Genomic DNA, 15,060 nt, shown 5'->3' with positions numbered 1-15,060 from the left:
AGGAGACCCCAGCCCACACGACCACTTGCTATGGTAATCCACAGCCTCAGGAAAAAAATCACATGGCTGAGGTGTCTCTAGGCAGCTCCTAGGTGAGTTATCTGCAGGGCATGGCATCAAGGCTCACCTCCATCAGGCTGTGCCCCGGTCACTCCCTGGCCTGCTATGCTATCGAGTAAAGAGGACTTAACAGCTATCGATATGTTAGAAACAAAACTTTCTAAACAGATCATTTAGATTTTGTAAGATAGGCTAATTACTTCACACAGGCTGAGTAGTACTAGAGATGCTTATCTGCTGATGTAGAGAGATCAAGGGTCTGCTGAACATTCTTGTAAGATCAGTGTAGAGATGTTTAATTATTGATATTTTGTTCGTATTAAGATGTCTAATTGGGACGAGTGTCAGGCAGGTGACATATGGGCCCAAGCCTATGATGAGGTGAGCAGCCCAGCATTTCCCACGTATTTAAAACCCACCCTGGGACACTAAGGAGCCACGTTTTCATCATTTTCAGGAGGGAAATGATCATGGCTGTCTCCAGCTCCCCCCACCCCTGGGGATAGGATTGGCTCATCCTTCTGGATGGCTGGAGTGAGGAGTCTTATAATTCTGTTCTAAGAGGGCAGATGAGGACTGTCCATTCCCTAACCCAGCAGAAGGGCCCCTTGCTTTTCCCGGGAAGGAAGTTAGCTCACAACAGTATGTATGTTAAACCCTCCCAGGTCTGTTGCAGAAAAATCTATGGCACCCTGGTGCTTAAGTTTGTTTATCCTTACTAAAAATGCAGCTGACTGAGATCTGTGGCCCTCTGGCCTTCGTGCGCCCTGCGCTGCGGTCTGCACTCTGTTGACGTCTGGCTTGTTGGTTGTCCAGCTGCTGTGCTTGGAACAGCAGATCATTCATGTCAGGAGGTTTTCAAAGGGGAGGCTGTGGAGCAACAGTTCTAAACCTTTGAATGTGTTGCTCTGATCCTGTCTGGGAACTTGTTTAATGTGTCATTTAAACACCTAGCACATTCTGTGGCTGCAGGAGGGGAAGGCAGAAGAGTTTCTCTAGAGGGTAGCTGGCTTTCCCGAGTAGTGTCTGAGCATTGTTAGAAGCAGGCGTCTCGTTAGCTAATACATTACACCAATCAAGGAGCGTTATCTTAAGCCACAATTAATCTGCTCCCTGGCATATGTTGATAGGAAAGCATCATGCTGTTTCTTAATTAAAAGCAAACGGATTAAAAATGATTAATAGGAGTATTAAATATTCTCCTAAACGAAAGACTTTGGGGTTCTTGGGTAAACCTAGTTTTTTTCTCATCCTGAAATCCAAGCAATAGTTATTTAGTTTCTCCTACATCCAGAGCTCCACAAGTATGGGCATGTTCCAAATTCCTCAAGCCACAGAGCAGCAGCAATAGAAATGGAGATGGCCGAGTCCGGTGTATCGTATGTGAGGCCTTAGGGCAGTGTCAGAGGGAAGCATCACCCCCACATACCCGTCAATAGAGATGGACGTGGACCCCACGCCTTCCCTTCCAAACAAACCCCTTTCCTGCCGTTTAGCCTCAGAGCCGCATTCGCAGTCCTGCCCGAGGCCCAGAGCGGTGGGACAGCTCACTCAGATCTGCACCCGCTTGGCCACAGAGATGGGCAACTTGGGAGCAGAAAAAGAACTCAACAGAAAGCTAGAAAAGGCATGTTGCTGATCCTTAATCCTTCAGCTCTGAAGGACTCATTAAGAACTGTTAGAAATGTGGAAGTTAATTGCATAACATGGTAAATTACCAGTCACATCTAACTTGCCAGCTAAGTTAGAAATGGGAAGTGAGTCTGAAAAGAAACCATTATTTTTACAGGCACAGAGTAGGAAGTGAGAAAGCCATGCAGGGCTATTTTTCCCCCGTGCTGCCTCTGGGAGGGTGTAGTGAATGCACCCTCGTGCCTTGCAGGCCCAGTCACAGCGGTGGGAGGGCCAGGATCCTGAGCCACATCTCAAGCCTCTGAGAGTCCCTAATGCACCTACCTATTAAATTATAGCGCCAAACTCATTGTCATTCTGACTTTGACTTCGTTAGTGATAACAGAAAAGGATAGCGCACCTTTAAATGACAAGCTTTGTGTTTAATTACCCAAACAAAATGACATAAATATGAATGAGCCCTAATGGTGGTACTTGGTTTTCCGGAAACCATTAACAAAACGATTCCTAAATGATTTGTAAAGAAAATGAGAGAAGAGCAAGGCTATTAGGTTTCTAACACACTCCTGAATTATTATGTAGTCAACTACCTAGGAAATACTCAGCTAAATGATCTTGAAAAAAGACGGCAAGGGGGGTTTGTGGAGTCTCTCAGGGTTACAGATGTCTTGACCTTTCCGAATAGTCTCATAGAAAATAAAATGGGCTTCTGACCTTCCGGCTGTCCCCCCCAGCAGCAGGACTTCCCTCACATCAGCCCCAACCCCCTGCCTTGTTGAAAGACCGTGGGCTCTATCTACGTCCACAATCAGGCACCTTGTCAGCTGGACCTGACAGCAGGGACTAGAGACTTACCTTACAGGAACTGGGTCTCATTTTCAACCACTACATACCCTTTCCCTCTCAATCAGCACTCGACTAAACCATTTGGCTTCTAACCAGGTTCCTCAGCCTTTGCGGAGTCAGCAGAGACCTAGATTATTGACAGGCCCAGTGTCGGAATGTTAGCACTGATGCCTGGGGGGGTTGGGGGGGGGGCAGCGGACGAGCCTAGTAGGGACCTGTAGCAAAGTTAGGGAGGATGAGGACAGCTCCTGTCTTGAGGCCAGTTTTCTCATTCTACAATGTCAACAGTAACAGAGACTCGTGAACGACTTTTTTACATGGAGCAAATTCTTCTGGGGTCTGGCCTGGCCCCTGGTGTTTGACCAGGATTCATTTGTTTGCAGGCCTATGTTTGGGACAATAACAAGGACCTAGTGGAGTGGCTGGAGAAACAGCTGACAGAGGAAGATGGCGTGCGCTCAGTGATAGAGGAAAACATCAAATATATCAGCAGAGATTACGTCCTCAAGCAGATCCGCAGGTGAGAGCCACAGCTGGGACTCCTCCAGGGGAAGGGGGCTCAATTCTCTGGAGTGACAAGTTTAGAACAAATTTTTTTTTTTTTTGTATTTTTCTGAAGTTGGAAACGGGGAGGCAGTCAGACAGACTCCCACATGCGCCCAACTGGGATCCACCCGGCATGCCTACTAGGGGGCGATGCTCTGCCGCAACCGGAGCCATTCAAGCGCCTGAGGCAGAGGCCACAGAGCCATCCTCAGCGCCCGGGCCATCTTTGCTCCAATGGAGTCTTGGCTGCGGGACGGGAAGAGAGAGACAGAGAGGAAGGAGGGGGGGTGTGGAGAAGCAGATGGGCACTTCTCCTGTGTGCCCTTGCCGGGAATCGAACCCGGGACTCCTGCACGCCAGGCTGACGCTCTACCACTGAGCAAACCGGCCAGGGCCTAGAACAAATTTTGAATGACGATGCGTTACCATCTTTGTGGTCTCTGTTGGAGACCACTGTAGAGACCTGCAGAGGGACCAAGCCCTGAAGCACAGCCCCTCCTCAGCGCAGTCCCCGGGTACTGGAGCTCCTCAGCGAGATGGAGCCGTAGCTCTCTGAGTGCAGCCATTATCTCTAAGTGCAGACACCCCACTGGACCAGCGGTCCCATCAGAGAGGATTGCCCATAGTTTCCTGGGGCCACCCCTCCCCCAGCAGAGCCTTCACTGTCTTCCAGAGCCCTGGGCTTCTCCACAGGATAGGGGTGGACACTGCGGGGGGCAATTTTAAAGTGGTTAATTTGGAAACAGTTTACTTAAAGAAAATTTGCAAAACTAAAAACAAAAACAAAGACCAGCTCTGCACCCAGATGCACTTGTTTACGTTTCCCTACTGGCTTTACCGTGTGCGAGCGCACACATGCTCCTAACCCGTCTGTGGGACTTCCCATTTTGAGTTTGTCAGGCGTTCCCTCAGGATCAGTTTCGGATCATATGTGCCTACGTGGCGGTGTGGCCTTCACAGGCAACTCCTCTGGAGACACACGATGCCATCTGCCGCTCCTGGCATTTGTCAAGATGTTCCTCAGTTTCTCCAGTGTATAAGGACTGGTTTTCCCCCTGGCACCTAGTGAACAGTCTGTGGGGAGACACTTGAGGGCCGTGCAAACACCCCAGCCTTATCAGAGTTCTCACCTGGACTCAGCACCCATGGATGATTCCCACTCAGTGCCGTCTTTACAGGGAGAGTTCAGAATGACTTTCCAACTCGAGCACATCCTCCAGTCACCACCCCTTCTTCTGTGAGCAAAAGTCCTCTCCTCCTCCACTCACTTATATGTTTGCTACTGCTGTAGACTAGTGAATTTCTATTCTTTGTGTGTGTGTGTGTGTGTGACAGAGGGACAGACAGACAGGAAGGGAGAGAGATGAGAAGCATCAATTCTTTATTGTGACACCTTAGTTGTTCATTGATTGCTTTCTCATATGTGCCTTGACTGGGGGGCTCCAGCTAAGCCAGTGACCCCTTGCTCAAGCCAGAGACCTCGGGGTTTTAAGCCTGGGTCCTATGCTTTATCCACCTGCCCTGGTCAGGCCTTTGATAATTTTTAATTATTACACATACTTTGATGCCCAAAATGTCCCAGATTTAGCCAATGGGCATCCCTTTATGCTGGTTTCACTGTCTTTGTGACATGGCTCCATCGGTTTTTTCGAAGTACTTCCTTACCTTTTGAGATAGCAAAAGGTTTCAGGTTTATCTTGTTACTGACGTTGCTGCTGGGGCCGTTTTTCCTGCAGGACGCCCAGTCTGGTGAGGTGCTGACTGGCGCATCCACACGGAGCTCTGCCAACACTTGCACGGCAGTTCTCAGGCTGCCTTCAGACTCCTCTGCTTCTGCCCTCTCTCACCCTCCCCCTCTTCCCCTCCAGCTTGGTGCAGGCCAACCCCGAGGTGGCCATGGACTCCATCATCCACATGACCCAGCACATCTCGCCCACCCAGCGAGCAGAAGTCGTCCGGATCCTCTCCACAATGGACTCCCCGTCAACGTAGGGAGCGCCGCCCCCACCCCCAGAGAAAAGGGCTAGAGCTGCCTGTACACCTGAAACCAGTGTACTGAGAAGGCACAGGAGACCTGGCACTGGAATCAAAGTGACAATTTGCTTCCCCTCAAATGTTTTCAGGCTCTACATGACACACTGCAGTGGGTCACAAAGCCTGCTCCACCCCACCGGTCACACCTGTCCCCTTCAGTATTTATTACCGTGGCTGTGAGGACAGCCCTCTTCCTGCACACACCTGAGAAGGCAATGAAGGGTACACATGTACCGTGAGGTCTCACTACACAGAAGCAGGGCTGCCCTCCTGTCCTGACAGCCGCTTGGTCCCAGCAGCCCTCCCGCGTCCCCAGCCCCATGAGTCTGCAGCCACAGGCCGCAGAGGAGGGGCGGGGTCTGGGAGAGGAGGAAGCCTCCCTCTGTATTTCTTTGCCCTTACACTCAGCCCTGGAGAGGAACCAGTCCCAGTTTAATCACACCGGGCACCTGTTCATGAAGAAAAACAGCATGGGCTTGGCACGCTCTACAGGAACTCAAAGATGAAGGCCAGACCACAATCCAAGAGCAGTGAAAGGAACGGACCAAGTCACTGTTGGGGATTTAGGGGCCTCAACCTTGAGTTTGGTTCTCTTAGAATGGAAAGGTGGTGATGTAACACTGCCCTGTGTGTCACTGCTCCACTGGCCAGGGCACCTGCGGGAGCTGCAAGGCCCGGGGGCGGGGGTGGGGGTGGGGGCAGGCAGTGCTGTAGCCTGAGTCAGCAGAGGGGCCTGGGGGCTGCCCTGTCATGGACGGGAGGGAGTTGCCACAGGGAAAGGGGGCCAAATAGTCTCTCTTTAGGACTTGGAAGGTTGTTTCTATTGAGCCTGGAGCTTGACAGTCACAGGATGTTACAGTGCCTACAGAGTCGCTCATCTCTGTTCCCAGGGCCTGTCCCAGCACCTACAGTCCTGCTCCCTGTGGGCCTGGTCTCCTGGAATTACGTGGGCAGCAGACCTCCCAGTGTCAACAGGACCCCGGGGCATCTGTGCTGTTGGCACCAGGCAGCCTTCCCAGTGTGGAGAGGCTTGCAGGGACACAGAATCCACATGACCTTAAGGTTATCTACAACTCCCTCTTGGTGCTGTCTTCAGGCTCACTGTCCCTGCCTAGCCAGCAGCAGGGGCCTCCTCACGGGTGGTGGCGAACATTTGTGTATCTTCAAGAACCAGTTTATTCCAGGAAAGAGCTTGCTGACTCCCCCGTTGGTATTCCTAAAGCAAGAGTGGCAGGTGACCAGGGCTGGTGTAGCATCCGGTTCCTACGGCGCAGCTAATTGCATGTGTCACTGATGACCACGGAGGAAATCACTAAGACGCTTTAGAAGCACCGGTACGAATACTTGTGTACAGACTGCAGTTTGGAGCCTTAACCCTGTAGTTCACACACAAGAAAGAGTTCCACTTCCCCTTCTTCAGGGCCTTCTGCAGATGGGCACAGTGTCGCTGCCCCCAGGAGCTCAGGGCCTCGGCCAGGCTGCCCTGGTACAAGCTGCAAGCATTGGGCACCATCAGGGAAGGGCAGGCAAAGTTGGGGAACAACTTGCAGCCCGGGAGGAACCACCCACTGTTGCTAGTACCTGCTTGCCGGTAAGAACTGAATTCATCTCTGAGCACATTCCTCTACACTTCCCTGCAGTAAATAAACTCCACACACTGACAGCTGCTGTGAGTCATGCACCCATCGGCCCTGGCATTTGTCCAGAGGCAGGGTAGGTGACAGCCGGTTACCTCTCCCCCCTCTACCAAATTACAGCACATTAGGAATCCGTTTCCTTTCTAGAACCCTGTACTGCCTACCTCTCCATCTCCAGAACCCTCACCTTAGGGCTTACCCCGGGCAGGGACTTTTTACATGGAGAGGACAGGCGGAGCCACAGCCCAATCCCCATGCAGGGCCACTGAGGCAGGAGACAGGTCGGTGAAGTGCTGACCCAGATGCACTAGAGCAGAGATTGCCATGTCTGTCCACCTCGTTCAAGAAGCAGCCTTCCCCTGTCTCTGAGAAGTGAATGGACAAGGAGCTTCTGTCAAATGTATTTTCACATTTTGTTGAAATAAACCTCCACATTTGCAGAAGAGTCACTGTTTGTCATTTAGCCGATGCCCTGCCACTCACTCCACTCGAGGCAGAGGCGCTTCCAGCCCCGGGGGTAAGCCATTTCCCCGCCCACAGCAGAACCAGCCTCACGATGGAATGGCACACTGCTTGTCTCTGGGATGTACAGCAAAGCCTAGGGTGGCAAAGTGAAACAAAATACTAAAGTATACACGTATCAGGTTGAGTCACCCTGAGCTAGATGTTCTAGAAACAGGAGTAAGAAGGAAGATTTGGAGTCCGAGGGAAATTGGCTGCTGCTGAGCCCCAGGGGCAGCAGCCCTGGGCAACACGAGGCCCTGGACCTTCGGCCGTCCCTAAGCAGTCAGGTGAGGTCCAGGCTGAGGCACGGACTTAAAGGTGTCCCTACTCAGCCAGCACTGCTGGTGTTCCTAAGGAGCATTGGCACGACGAATGGGGGAAAGTTCTGCTGTGGGAGCGCGCCTGTTGGGGAGTGATGTTTCCTTCAGTCTGTTTAATAAAAGGAAAATTTCGATTTCCATTGATACTACTTTGAGTAATGAGAGGGTTGACCAGCAAGAGCTGTGTGATCTAATCCCAGGCCCACCTGTGTTTCCTCAACTGGAAAACAAGACCACTGTGACAAATGCAAATGCCTGACACCAGCAGGGTGGACCCTTCCTGCGCTGAGGCATGTGAGAGGTGCAGACGGGCTGACACCTGTTGGCAGAGGGGCTTCCGCTGGGGAGGAAGGCAGGGTGTCCCAAGTGAGGGTACCAACATTTGCCAAGTTATTCAAGAGGCTAGAAATGCTAGGTAGAAGCACAGTGATTGGGGGGAGGATGGACGAGACCTGAAAAAGCATGTAAGCAACATTGTGAACATCCTTATGTACCAGGCCAAGAACAGGTATGTCCTGGAGAGAGTGGGACACCTTTGATGGTTTGGGGACATGGGAAGACTGGGTATAAAGGATTTAGAAAGAGTAACTGGAAGAAGAGAGCACAGCCATGGGTGCCAAGAAATCTTGCTCCAGGCTCAGCTCTGTGTGTACGTCCTGAGCAAGGCCACACCAAGATAGAATGGGTGACTGTCGCTGTTTGCAATCCTTCAGACACTGCGTGAGCCTCAGGCAGCAAAAGCCCACCATGCTTGCTGTTTTGTCTTTCTGATGACAGGGTCTTATCTACCCAGGAAGTAGTACTGGCTATTTCATGCTAGCCAGAATGCCAATGGGCAATTAATAAATAATGGGAATGGGACATCTTCATAAATGCAGTATTTTGGCAAGCAAAATCTTTCAAAACATCAGACCCCCTGTGGAGGGCAGAGGGGCAGAATGACCATGGAGCCTCAGCTCTGAGAAGACCTGGGTCCACTCAGAGGGCTCAGCCCATAAGCAACTAAAAGGCACTGATACACGCTGTAGCTCAGCGGGGTAGAATGATGAGTCTAACCCCAAGCATTAATTCTATAACTGGCCTTCTGGATTTAGCAGGATTGGGGTGAGGAGAGCAAAGCACATCTGAAGACATCTAGGCCCTGAATTAGGAAAAAGCTAACAGCACTCTTGGCTCTACTGACAGATACTTCCATAGCCACTTAAAAGAGCATGGGCTCTGGAATAAGGTGAAACTGGGTTCAAATATCTGGTCCCTCCCTCACTCCTGCCCTTGGACAAGCTCCTGACTCCCAAATCTGTGAACTATGATGATGAGGACTTTACCTAAATGAGTTAATATGAACCAATTGGTGGGCATTAGTAACAAATTTTCAAATGTCAGGTTTCAGGTTTCTCCATACCCTACCCCTTCCTTATGCACCTGTCATCACTCAGGAAAACCTTCATGGGCATTGTCAGAGAATCACCCCCTTATGGAAGCAGGATCTAGGATCGTCTCTAGGCACTGAGTTACAAGGACGTTAAGCAAAAGTATCACTGAGAAGCGCTATAGTCTGCATATTTACACCCCCCCATGACATGCTGAAACCCTAATGTCAATAAATGATAGTATTAGAAGGTAGGGACTCTGGGAGATGCTTAAGTTATGAGGGTGGAGGCAGGAGTAGGATTAGTCTTATAAAAGAGGCTCCCGAGAAGAAGAAAACCCTCACCTGACCATGCTGGCACCCTGATCTCAGACTTCCAGCCTCTAGAACTGTGAGAAATAAATTTCTTCTGTTTAGAAAATATCCAGTTAGTGGTGTTTTTGTTCGTTGGTTTTTGTTCTGTTTTATAGCAGCCAAAATGGACTAAGACAAAGTTGGGCCAGGAGTGCAGTGCTGCTGTAACAAACCTAAAAATGTGGAAGCAGCTAGGTATGGAGGGAAAATACTGCAACGTAATAAAGGCCAAATATGACAAGCCTATAGCTAACATCATACTCAACAGTGTAAATCTGGAAGATCAGGAACTAATGCCCACTCTTATTCAACATACTACTGGAAGTCCTAACCAGAGCAATCGGGCAAGAAAAAGAAATAAAAGGCATCCAAATTGGAAAAGAAAAAAGTAAAACACTCCATTTGCAGGCACACAAAGTCCTAAAGATACCACCAAAAAACTGTTAGAAGTAATGAATGAATTTAGTAAAGTTGCAGGATACAAAATTAATATACAAAGTCAGTTGCATTTCTATACTATTAATGAACTATCAGAAAGTAATTTAGAAAACAATTCCATTTATAATTAGGTCAAAAAATAAAATACAGTGCTACCTTGAGATACAAGTTTAATTTGTTCTGTAACCAAGCTCGTAAGTCAGTCAACTCAATTATCAAACAAATTTCTCCCATTTAAAAGAACTGAAATAGATTTAATCCATTCCAGCCCTATGAAACATCCCCAAATCATCCTAGATTATGAAAAAAGACGTTTTTAATTAAGAAACACACATGTATACTTTACCAATGCATAACAAAATATATGAAATTATAAAAGTGTTATTTAGCCCTGGCCGGTTGGCTCAGTGGTAGAGTGTCGGCCTGGTGTGTGGAAGTCCCGGGTTTGATTCCCGGCCAGGGCACACAGGAGAGGCGCCCATCTGCTTCTCCACCCCTCCCCCTCTCCTTCCTCTCTGTCTCTCTCTTTCCCTCCCGCAGCAGCCGGGGCTCCATTGGAGCGAAGGATGGCCCGGGCACTGGGGATGGCTCCTTGGCCTCTGCCCCAGGCACTAGAGTGGCTCTGGTCGCGACAGAGCGACGCCCCGGATGGGCAGAGCATCGCCCCCTGGTGGGCGTGCCGGGTAGATCCCGGTCGGGCACATGCGGGATCTGACTGCCTCCCCGTTTCCAGCTTCAGAAACATACAAAAAAAAAAGAAGTGTTACTTAGTACTGTACCTAGACATAAACTTTACTAAGGAGGTTAAAGACCTGTACACTGAAAATTATAAAACACTATAAGATGAAAGAAATTGAAGGCAGGAAAAATAGTGGAAAGATACTCCATACTCATAGGTTGGAAGAATTAATATTGTTAAAAGGTCCATACTATCCAAAATAATCTATATCAAAATTCCAATGACATTTTTCACAGAAAGAAAAACTATCCTCAAATTAATATGTAACCACAAAAGACCCTGACTAGCCAAAGCAATCTTGAAAAAGAACAAAGCTGGAGGCATCACATTTCCTGATTTTAAACTATATCACAAAGCTATAGTCATCAAAATGGTATGGTATTGTCATAAAAACAGACACCAATCAATGGAATATAATAGAGAGCCCAGAAATAACCCCACATATATAGACAATGTACAACAAAGCCAAGAAAATAAACTGGACAGCCACATACAATAAAATGAAACTAGACACTTGTCTTAGAGCAGACACAAAAATCAACTCAAGATTGATTAAAAATTGGAACCTGAAACCATAAAAATCCTAGAAGAAAATGGGGGCTAAGATCTTGTCTTGATGTTTTTTTGGATTTGACCCCAAAAGCAGAAATAAACAAGTGGGACTTCATCAAACTAAACAGCTTCTGCACAGCAAAGGAAGCCATCAACAAAATGAATGAAAAGGCAATCTACAGAATGGGAGAAAGTATTTGCAAATAATATACAGTATTTGATAGAGGGTTAATATCCCATATAAAGAACCTATAACAATAGCAAAACCAATCTGATCAAAAAAATGACAGAGGCACTGCATAGACATTTTTCTAAAGATGACAAACAAATGGCTATAAAAAGCTACAGGTACAGGCCCTGGCCGGTTGGCTCAGTGGTGGAGCGTCGGCCTGGCGTGCAGGGGTCCCGGGTTCGATTCTCAGCCAGGGCACACAGGAGAAGCGCCCATCTGCTTCTCCACCCCTCCCCCTCTCCTTCCTCTCTGTCTCTCTCTTCCCCTCCCGAAGAGAGGCTCCATTGGAGCAGGGATGACCCAGGCGCTGGGGATGGCTCCTTGGCCTCTGCCCCAGGTGCTGGAGTGGCTCTGGTCGCAGCGGAGCGGTGCCCTGGAGGGGCAGAGCATCGCCCCCTGGTAGGCAGAGCGTCGCCCCCTGGTGGGCGTGCCGGGTGGATCCCGGTCGGGCGCATGCGGGAGTCTGTCTGACTGTCTCTCCCCGTTTCCAGCTTCAGAAAATTTGAAAAAAAGGAATGAAAAAAAAAAAAAAAGCTACAGGTACATGAAAAGGCACTCAACATCACTAATAAAGAATGCAAATCCAAATCACAATGAGATATACCACCTCACACCTATTAGAATGGTTAGCATCAAAAGGACAAGAGACAAGTGTTGGTGAAGATGTGAAGACAAGCAAGCCCTTGTGTACTGTTGGTGAGAATGTAAATTGGTGCAGCCTTTACAGAAAACAGTATGGAGGTTCCTCAAAAACTTAAAAATAGAACTACCATATGACCCAGCGATTCCACCTCAATGTATCTATCTAAAGGAAATGGAAACAGGATATTAAAGAGATTATCTACACTCCCATGTTGACTGCAGCATTATTCACAATAGCCATGATATTAAAACAACCTAAGGCCCTAACCGGTTGGCTCAGTGGTAGAGCGTCGGCCTGGCGTGCAGAAGTGCCGGGTTTGATTCCCGGCCAGGGCACACAGGAGAAGCACACATCTGCTTCTCCACCCCTCCCCCTCTCCTTCCTCTCTGTCTCTCTCTTCCCCTCCCGCAGCGAGGCTCCATTGGAGCAGAGATGGCCCGGGCGCTGGGGATGGCTCCTTGGCCTCTGCCCCAGGTGCTGGAGTGGCTCTGGTCGCGACAGAGCGACGCCCCTTGGAGGGGCAGAGCATCGCCCCTGGTGGGCGTGCCGGGTGGATCCCGGTCGGGCGCATGCGGGAGTCTGTCTGACTGTCTATCCCCATTTCCAGCTTCAGAAAAATACAAAAAAAAAACAAAAAACAAAAAAAACAACCTAAGTGTCCATCAGCAGATGAATGGATTAAGAAGATGCAGTATATATACACAACGAAGTATTATTATTCAACCACGAGAAGGAAAAATATCCTGCTGTTTGTGACAACGTAGATGGCATTATGCTATGTGAAATAAGCCAGAGAAAGACAAGCACTGCATGGTATGACTCATATGTGGAATCCTTTTTTAAAACAACAACAACAATAAATCCATTGAAACAGAGTAGGAACATAGTTGCCTAGGGTGGGGTGCAGAAGTAGGGGTTTGGTAAAAAAAAAAACAAAAAAAAAACCCCAAACTTTCAGCTATAAGATGAATAAGAACTTAGTGACTATAGTTGATAGCACTGTATTATATAATTGAAATTTTCCAAGAGAGAACTTAAGTGTTCTCACACAAACACTAAAAAAATTAAAATTAAAAATAAATATGTGAGGTGATGGATGTGTTAACTATATGAGGAAATCATTTCACAATATATGTCAAAGTACCATGATGTGTCCTTTAAATATCTTACAACCGTGCATGTCAGTTATAGCTCAGTAAGCTGAACTGATACCAGGAGTGAGGAGCTGCTAGAACTAACGTAGCAATGGGGAAGCAGTTTTGGAATGGGGTAATGGACACAGGCTGGAAGAGTCTGGAGGTCCATGCTAGGAAAAGCCCACATTGCCACAAACAGAACTTTGAGGCGGTTTGGGTGAGGGCTCAGAAGAGGAGAGCTATAGAGGAAGCTCCTGTCTTCTTTAAGAATACCTGAGTGGCTGTAAAGAGAATGTTGGTAGAAATGTGGATAAGTAAAGTCCATTCTGATGAGTCTTAGCCGGAAATGAGGAAGGTGTGATTGGAAACTGGAGGGAAGATCTTTGCTACATCATGGCAAAGAACTTGGCTGGCTGAATTGTGTTCATCTCTTAGTGTTTTGTGGAAGGTAGAACTTATGAGCAATGGAATTTAGATATTTGGCTGAAGCTATTTCTAAGCAAAGAATTGAAAGTGCAGCTTGGTTTCTCTCGAATGCTTATAGTAAACTGTATGAAGAGAGAAATGACTTAAAGACAGAATTGTTGGGCTCTGACCAGGCAGCTCAGCGTATAGAGCACCATCCCAGTGAACCCCGGTCACATGACCAATCCTTAGAGTGCATACAAGAAGCAACCAATGAGTCCTGGCCGGTTGGCTCAGTGGTAGAGTGACGGCCTGGCGTGCAGGAGTCCCAGGTTCGATTCCCGGCCAGGGCACACAGGAGAAGCACCTATCTGCTTCTCCACCTCTCCCCCTCTCCTTCCTCTCTGTCTCTCTCTTCCCCTCCCGCAGCCAAGGCTCCATTGGAGCAAAGTTGGCCCGGGCGCCGAGGATGGCTCTGTAGCCTCTGCCTCAGGCGCTAGAATGGCTCTGGTTGCAACAGAGTGATGCCCCAGATGGGCAGAGCATTGCCCCCTGGTGGGCATGCCAGGTGGATCCCGGTCGGGCACATGCGGGAGTCTGACTGCCTCCCTGTTTCCAACTTCAGAAAAATACAAAAAAAAAAAAAAAGCAACCAATGAGTGCACAACTAAAAGGAACTAAGTGGAACAATGAGTTGATGCTTCTCTTATTCTCTCTCAAATCAATGAACAAAAAATTGTTAAAAGGAAAGCAAACATTGAAAATTTGGAAATTTTTCAGTCTATCCATATTGTAAATGAAAAAGCATGTTCGGAAGAGAACTCTAAGGTTGTGGCCAAGTGACCTTTTGATCAGGAAATTAGTATGGGTGTAAACCATGGACTTAATCAGCACTCCCAGCAGGAAAATGCTATTTAAACTTAAGGGGGGAGAAGACAGGAAGGAATGAAGGAAATTGGGCTTCCTAAATTTTACAGGATGGGACCATAGAGCTATTCAGCTTCTAACATGTTCTATTCTTCAAGACAAGGGAAGGACCCCAAAGGCAATTCAGAGATCATCAGGGCTGCCTCCTCAGTTTCAAAGATGGGGTGCATTGCCAGGGTTTCAATAGGCCAGATGACCCCCACCCAAAGCTGTAGGGGCCAGACCCCTATCAAGCTGAGCCATGGCAGGTAGGAGGCCCCTCCTAAAGCCCCCCAGACTGGTAGTGCCACTGGTGCTTGATTCCAGCCCAGGAGAGCTGTGGAGTGCACCGTGTTCAGCAAAGTCAAGGGGAAAGGTACACCCCAGGAGGTCCAATGTGTCCAAAAGACAAGCCCCCCACTCAGGGTGTCCAGAATATAGTACCTCCCCCACCTCAGAGGGCAGAGCATCAAATTAAAGATTATTCTCAGCCTTAAGATTTCATGTTGTTTGCCTTGTTGGGTTTTGGACTTGCTTGGGAACCATCACCCCTTCCTTCCCTCCTATATCTCCCTGTTGGAAAGGGAATGTGTACCGTGCCTGCCCCACCACTATATTTTAGAAGCATATAATTTGATTTCCCAGGGTGACAGCTGGAGGACTTGCCTCAGGGTAAATTATGCCTTGTGTCTCACCCATATCTGACT

At 48.4% G+C, this 15,060-nt stretch overlaps 2 protein-coding genes and 1 long non-coding RNA gene across 10 annotated transcripts in view; 1 reads left to right on the top strand and 2 right to left on the bottom strand.

Annotated features, from left to right (window-relative positions):
• Positions 1 to 6,147, top strand: part of ACACA (acetyl-CoA carboxylase alpha) — a 328,759-nt gene extending 322,612 nt beyond the window's left edge. For all 8 annotated transcript variants that reach the window (XM_066363215.1, XM_066363212.1, XM_066363211.1 and 5 more), the window contains 2 exons: positions 2,922 to 3,058; positions 4,953 to 6,147. In XM_066363215.1, coding sequence (XP_066219312.1) covers positions 2,922 to 3,058; positions 4,953 to 5,076 — 261 coding nt within the window. In that variant the 3' untranslated portion in view covers positions 5,077 to 6,147. The remainder of the gene's footprint in view (positions 1 to 2,921; positions 3,059 to 4,952) is intronic.
• Positions 1 to 15,060, bottom strand: part of AATF (apoptosis antagonizing transcription factor) — a 182,749-nt gene that overhangs the window by 14,807 nt on the left and 152,882 nt on the right. The window lies entirely within an intron of this gene.
• Positions 1 to 15,060, bottom strand: part of LOC136391515 (uncharacterized) — a 28,153-nt gene that overhangs the window by 903 nt on the left and 12,190 nt on the right. The window lies entirely within an intron of this gene.

This window comes from Saccopteryx leptura, chromosome 2, assembly GCF_036850995.1.
Source record: "Saccopteryx leptura isolate mSacLep1 chromosome 2, mSacLep1_pri_phased_curated, whole genome shotgun sequence".
Taxonomy (NCBI): Eukaryota; Metazoa; Chordata; class Mammalia; order Chiroptera; family Emballonuridae; genus Saccopteryx; species Saccopteryx leptura.
The sequence above is the reverse complement of the archived record's forward strand: the minus strand, read 5'-3'. Positions and strand labels throughout refer to the sequence as shown.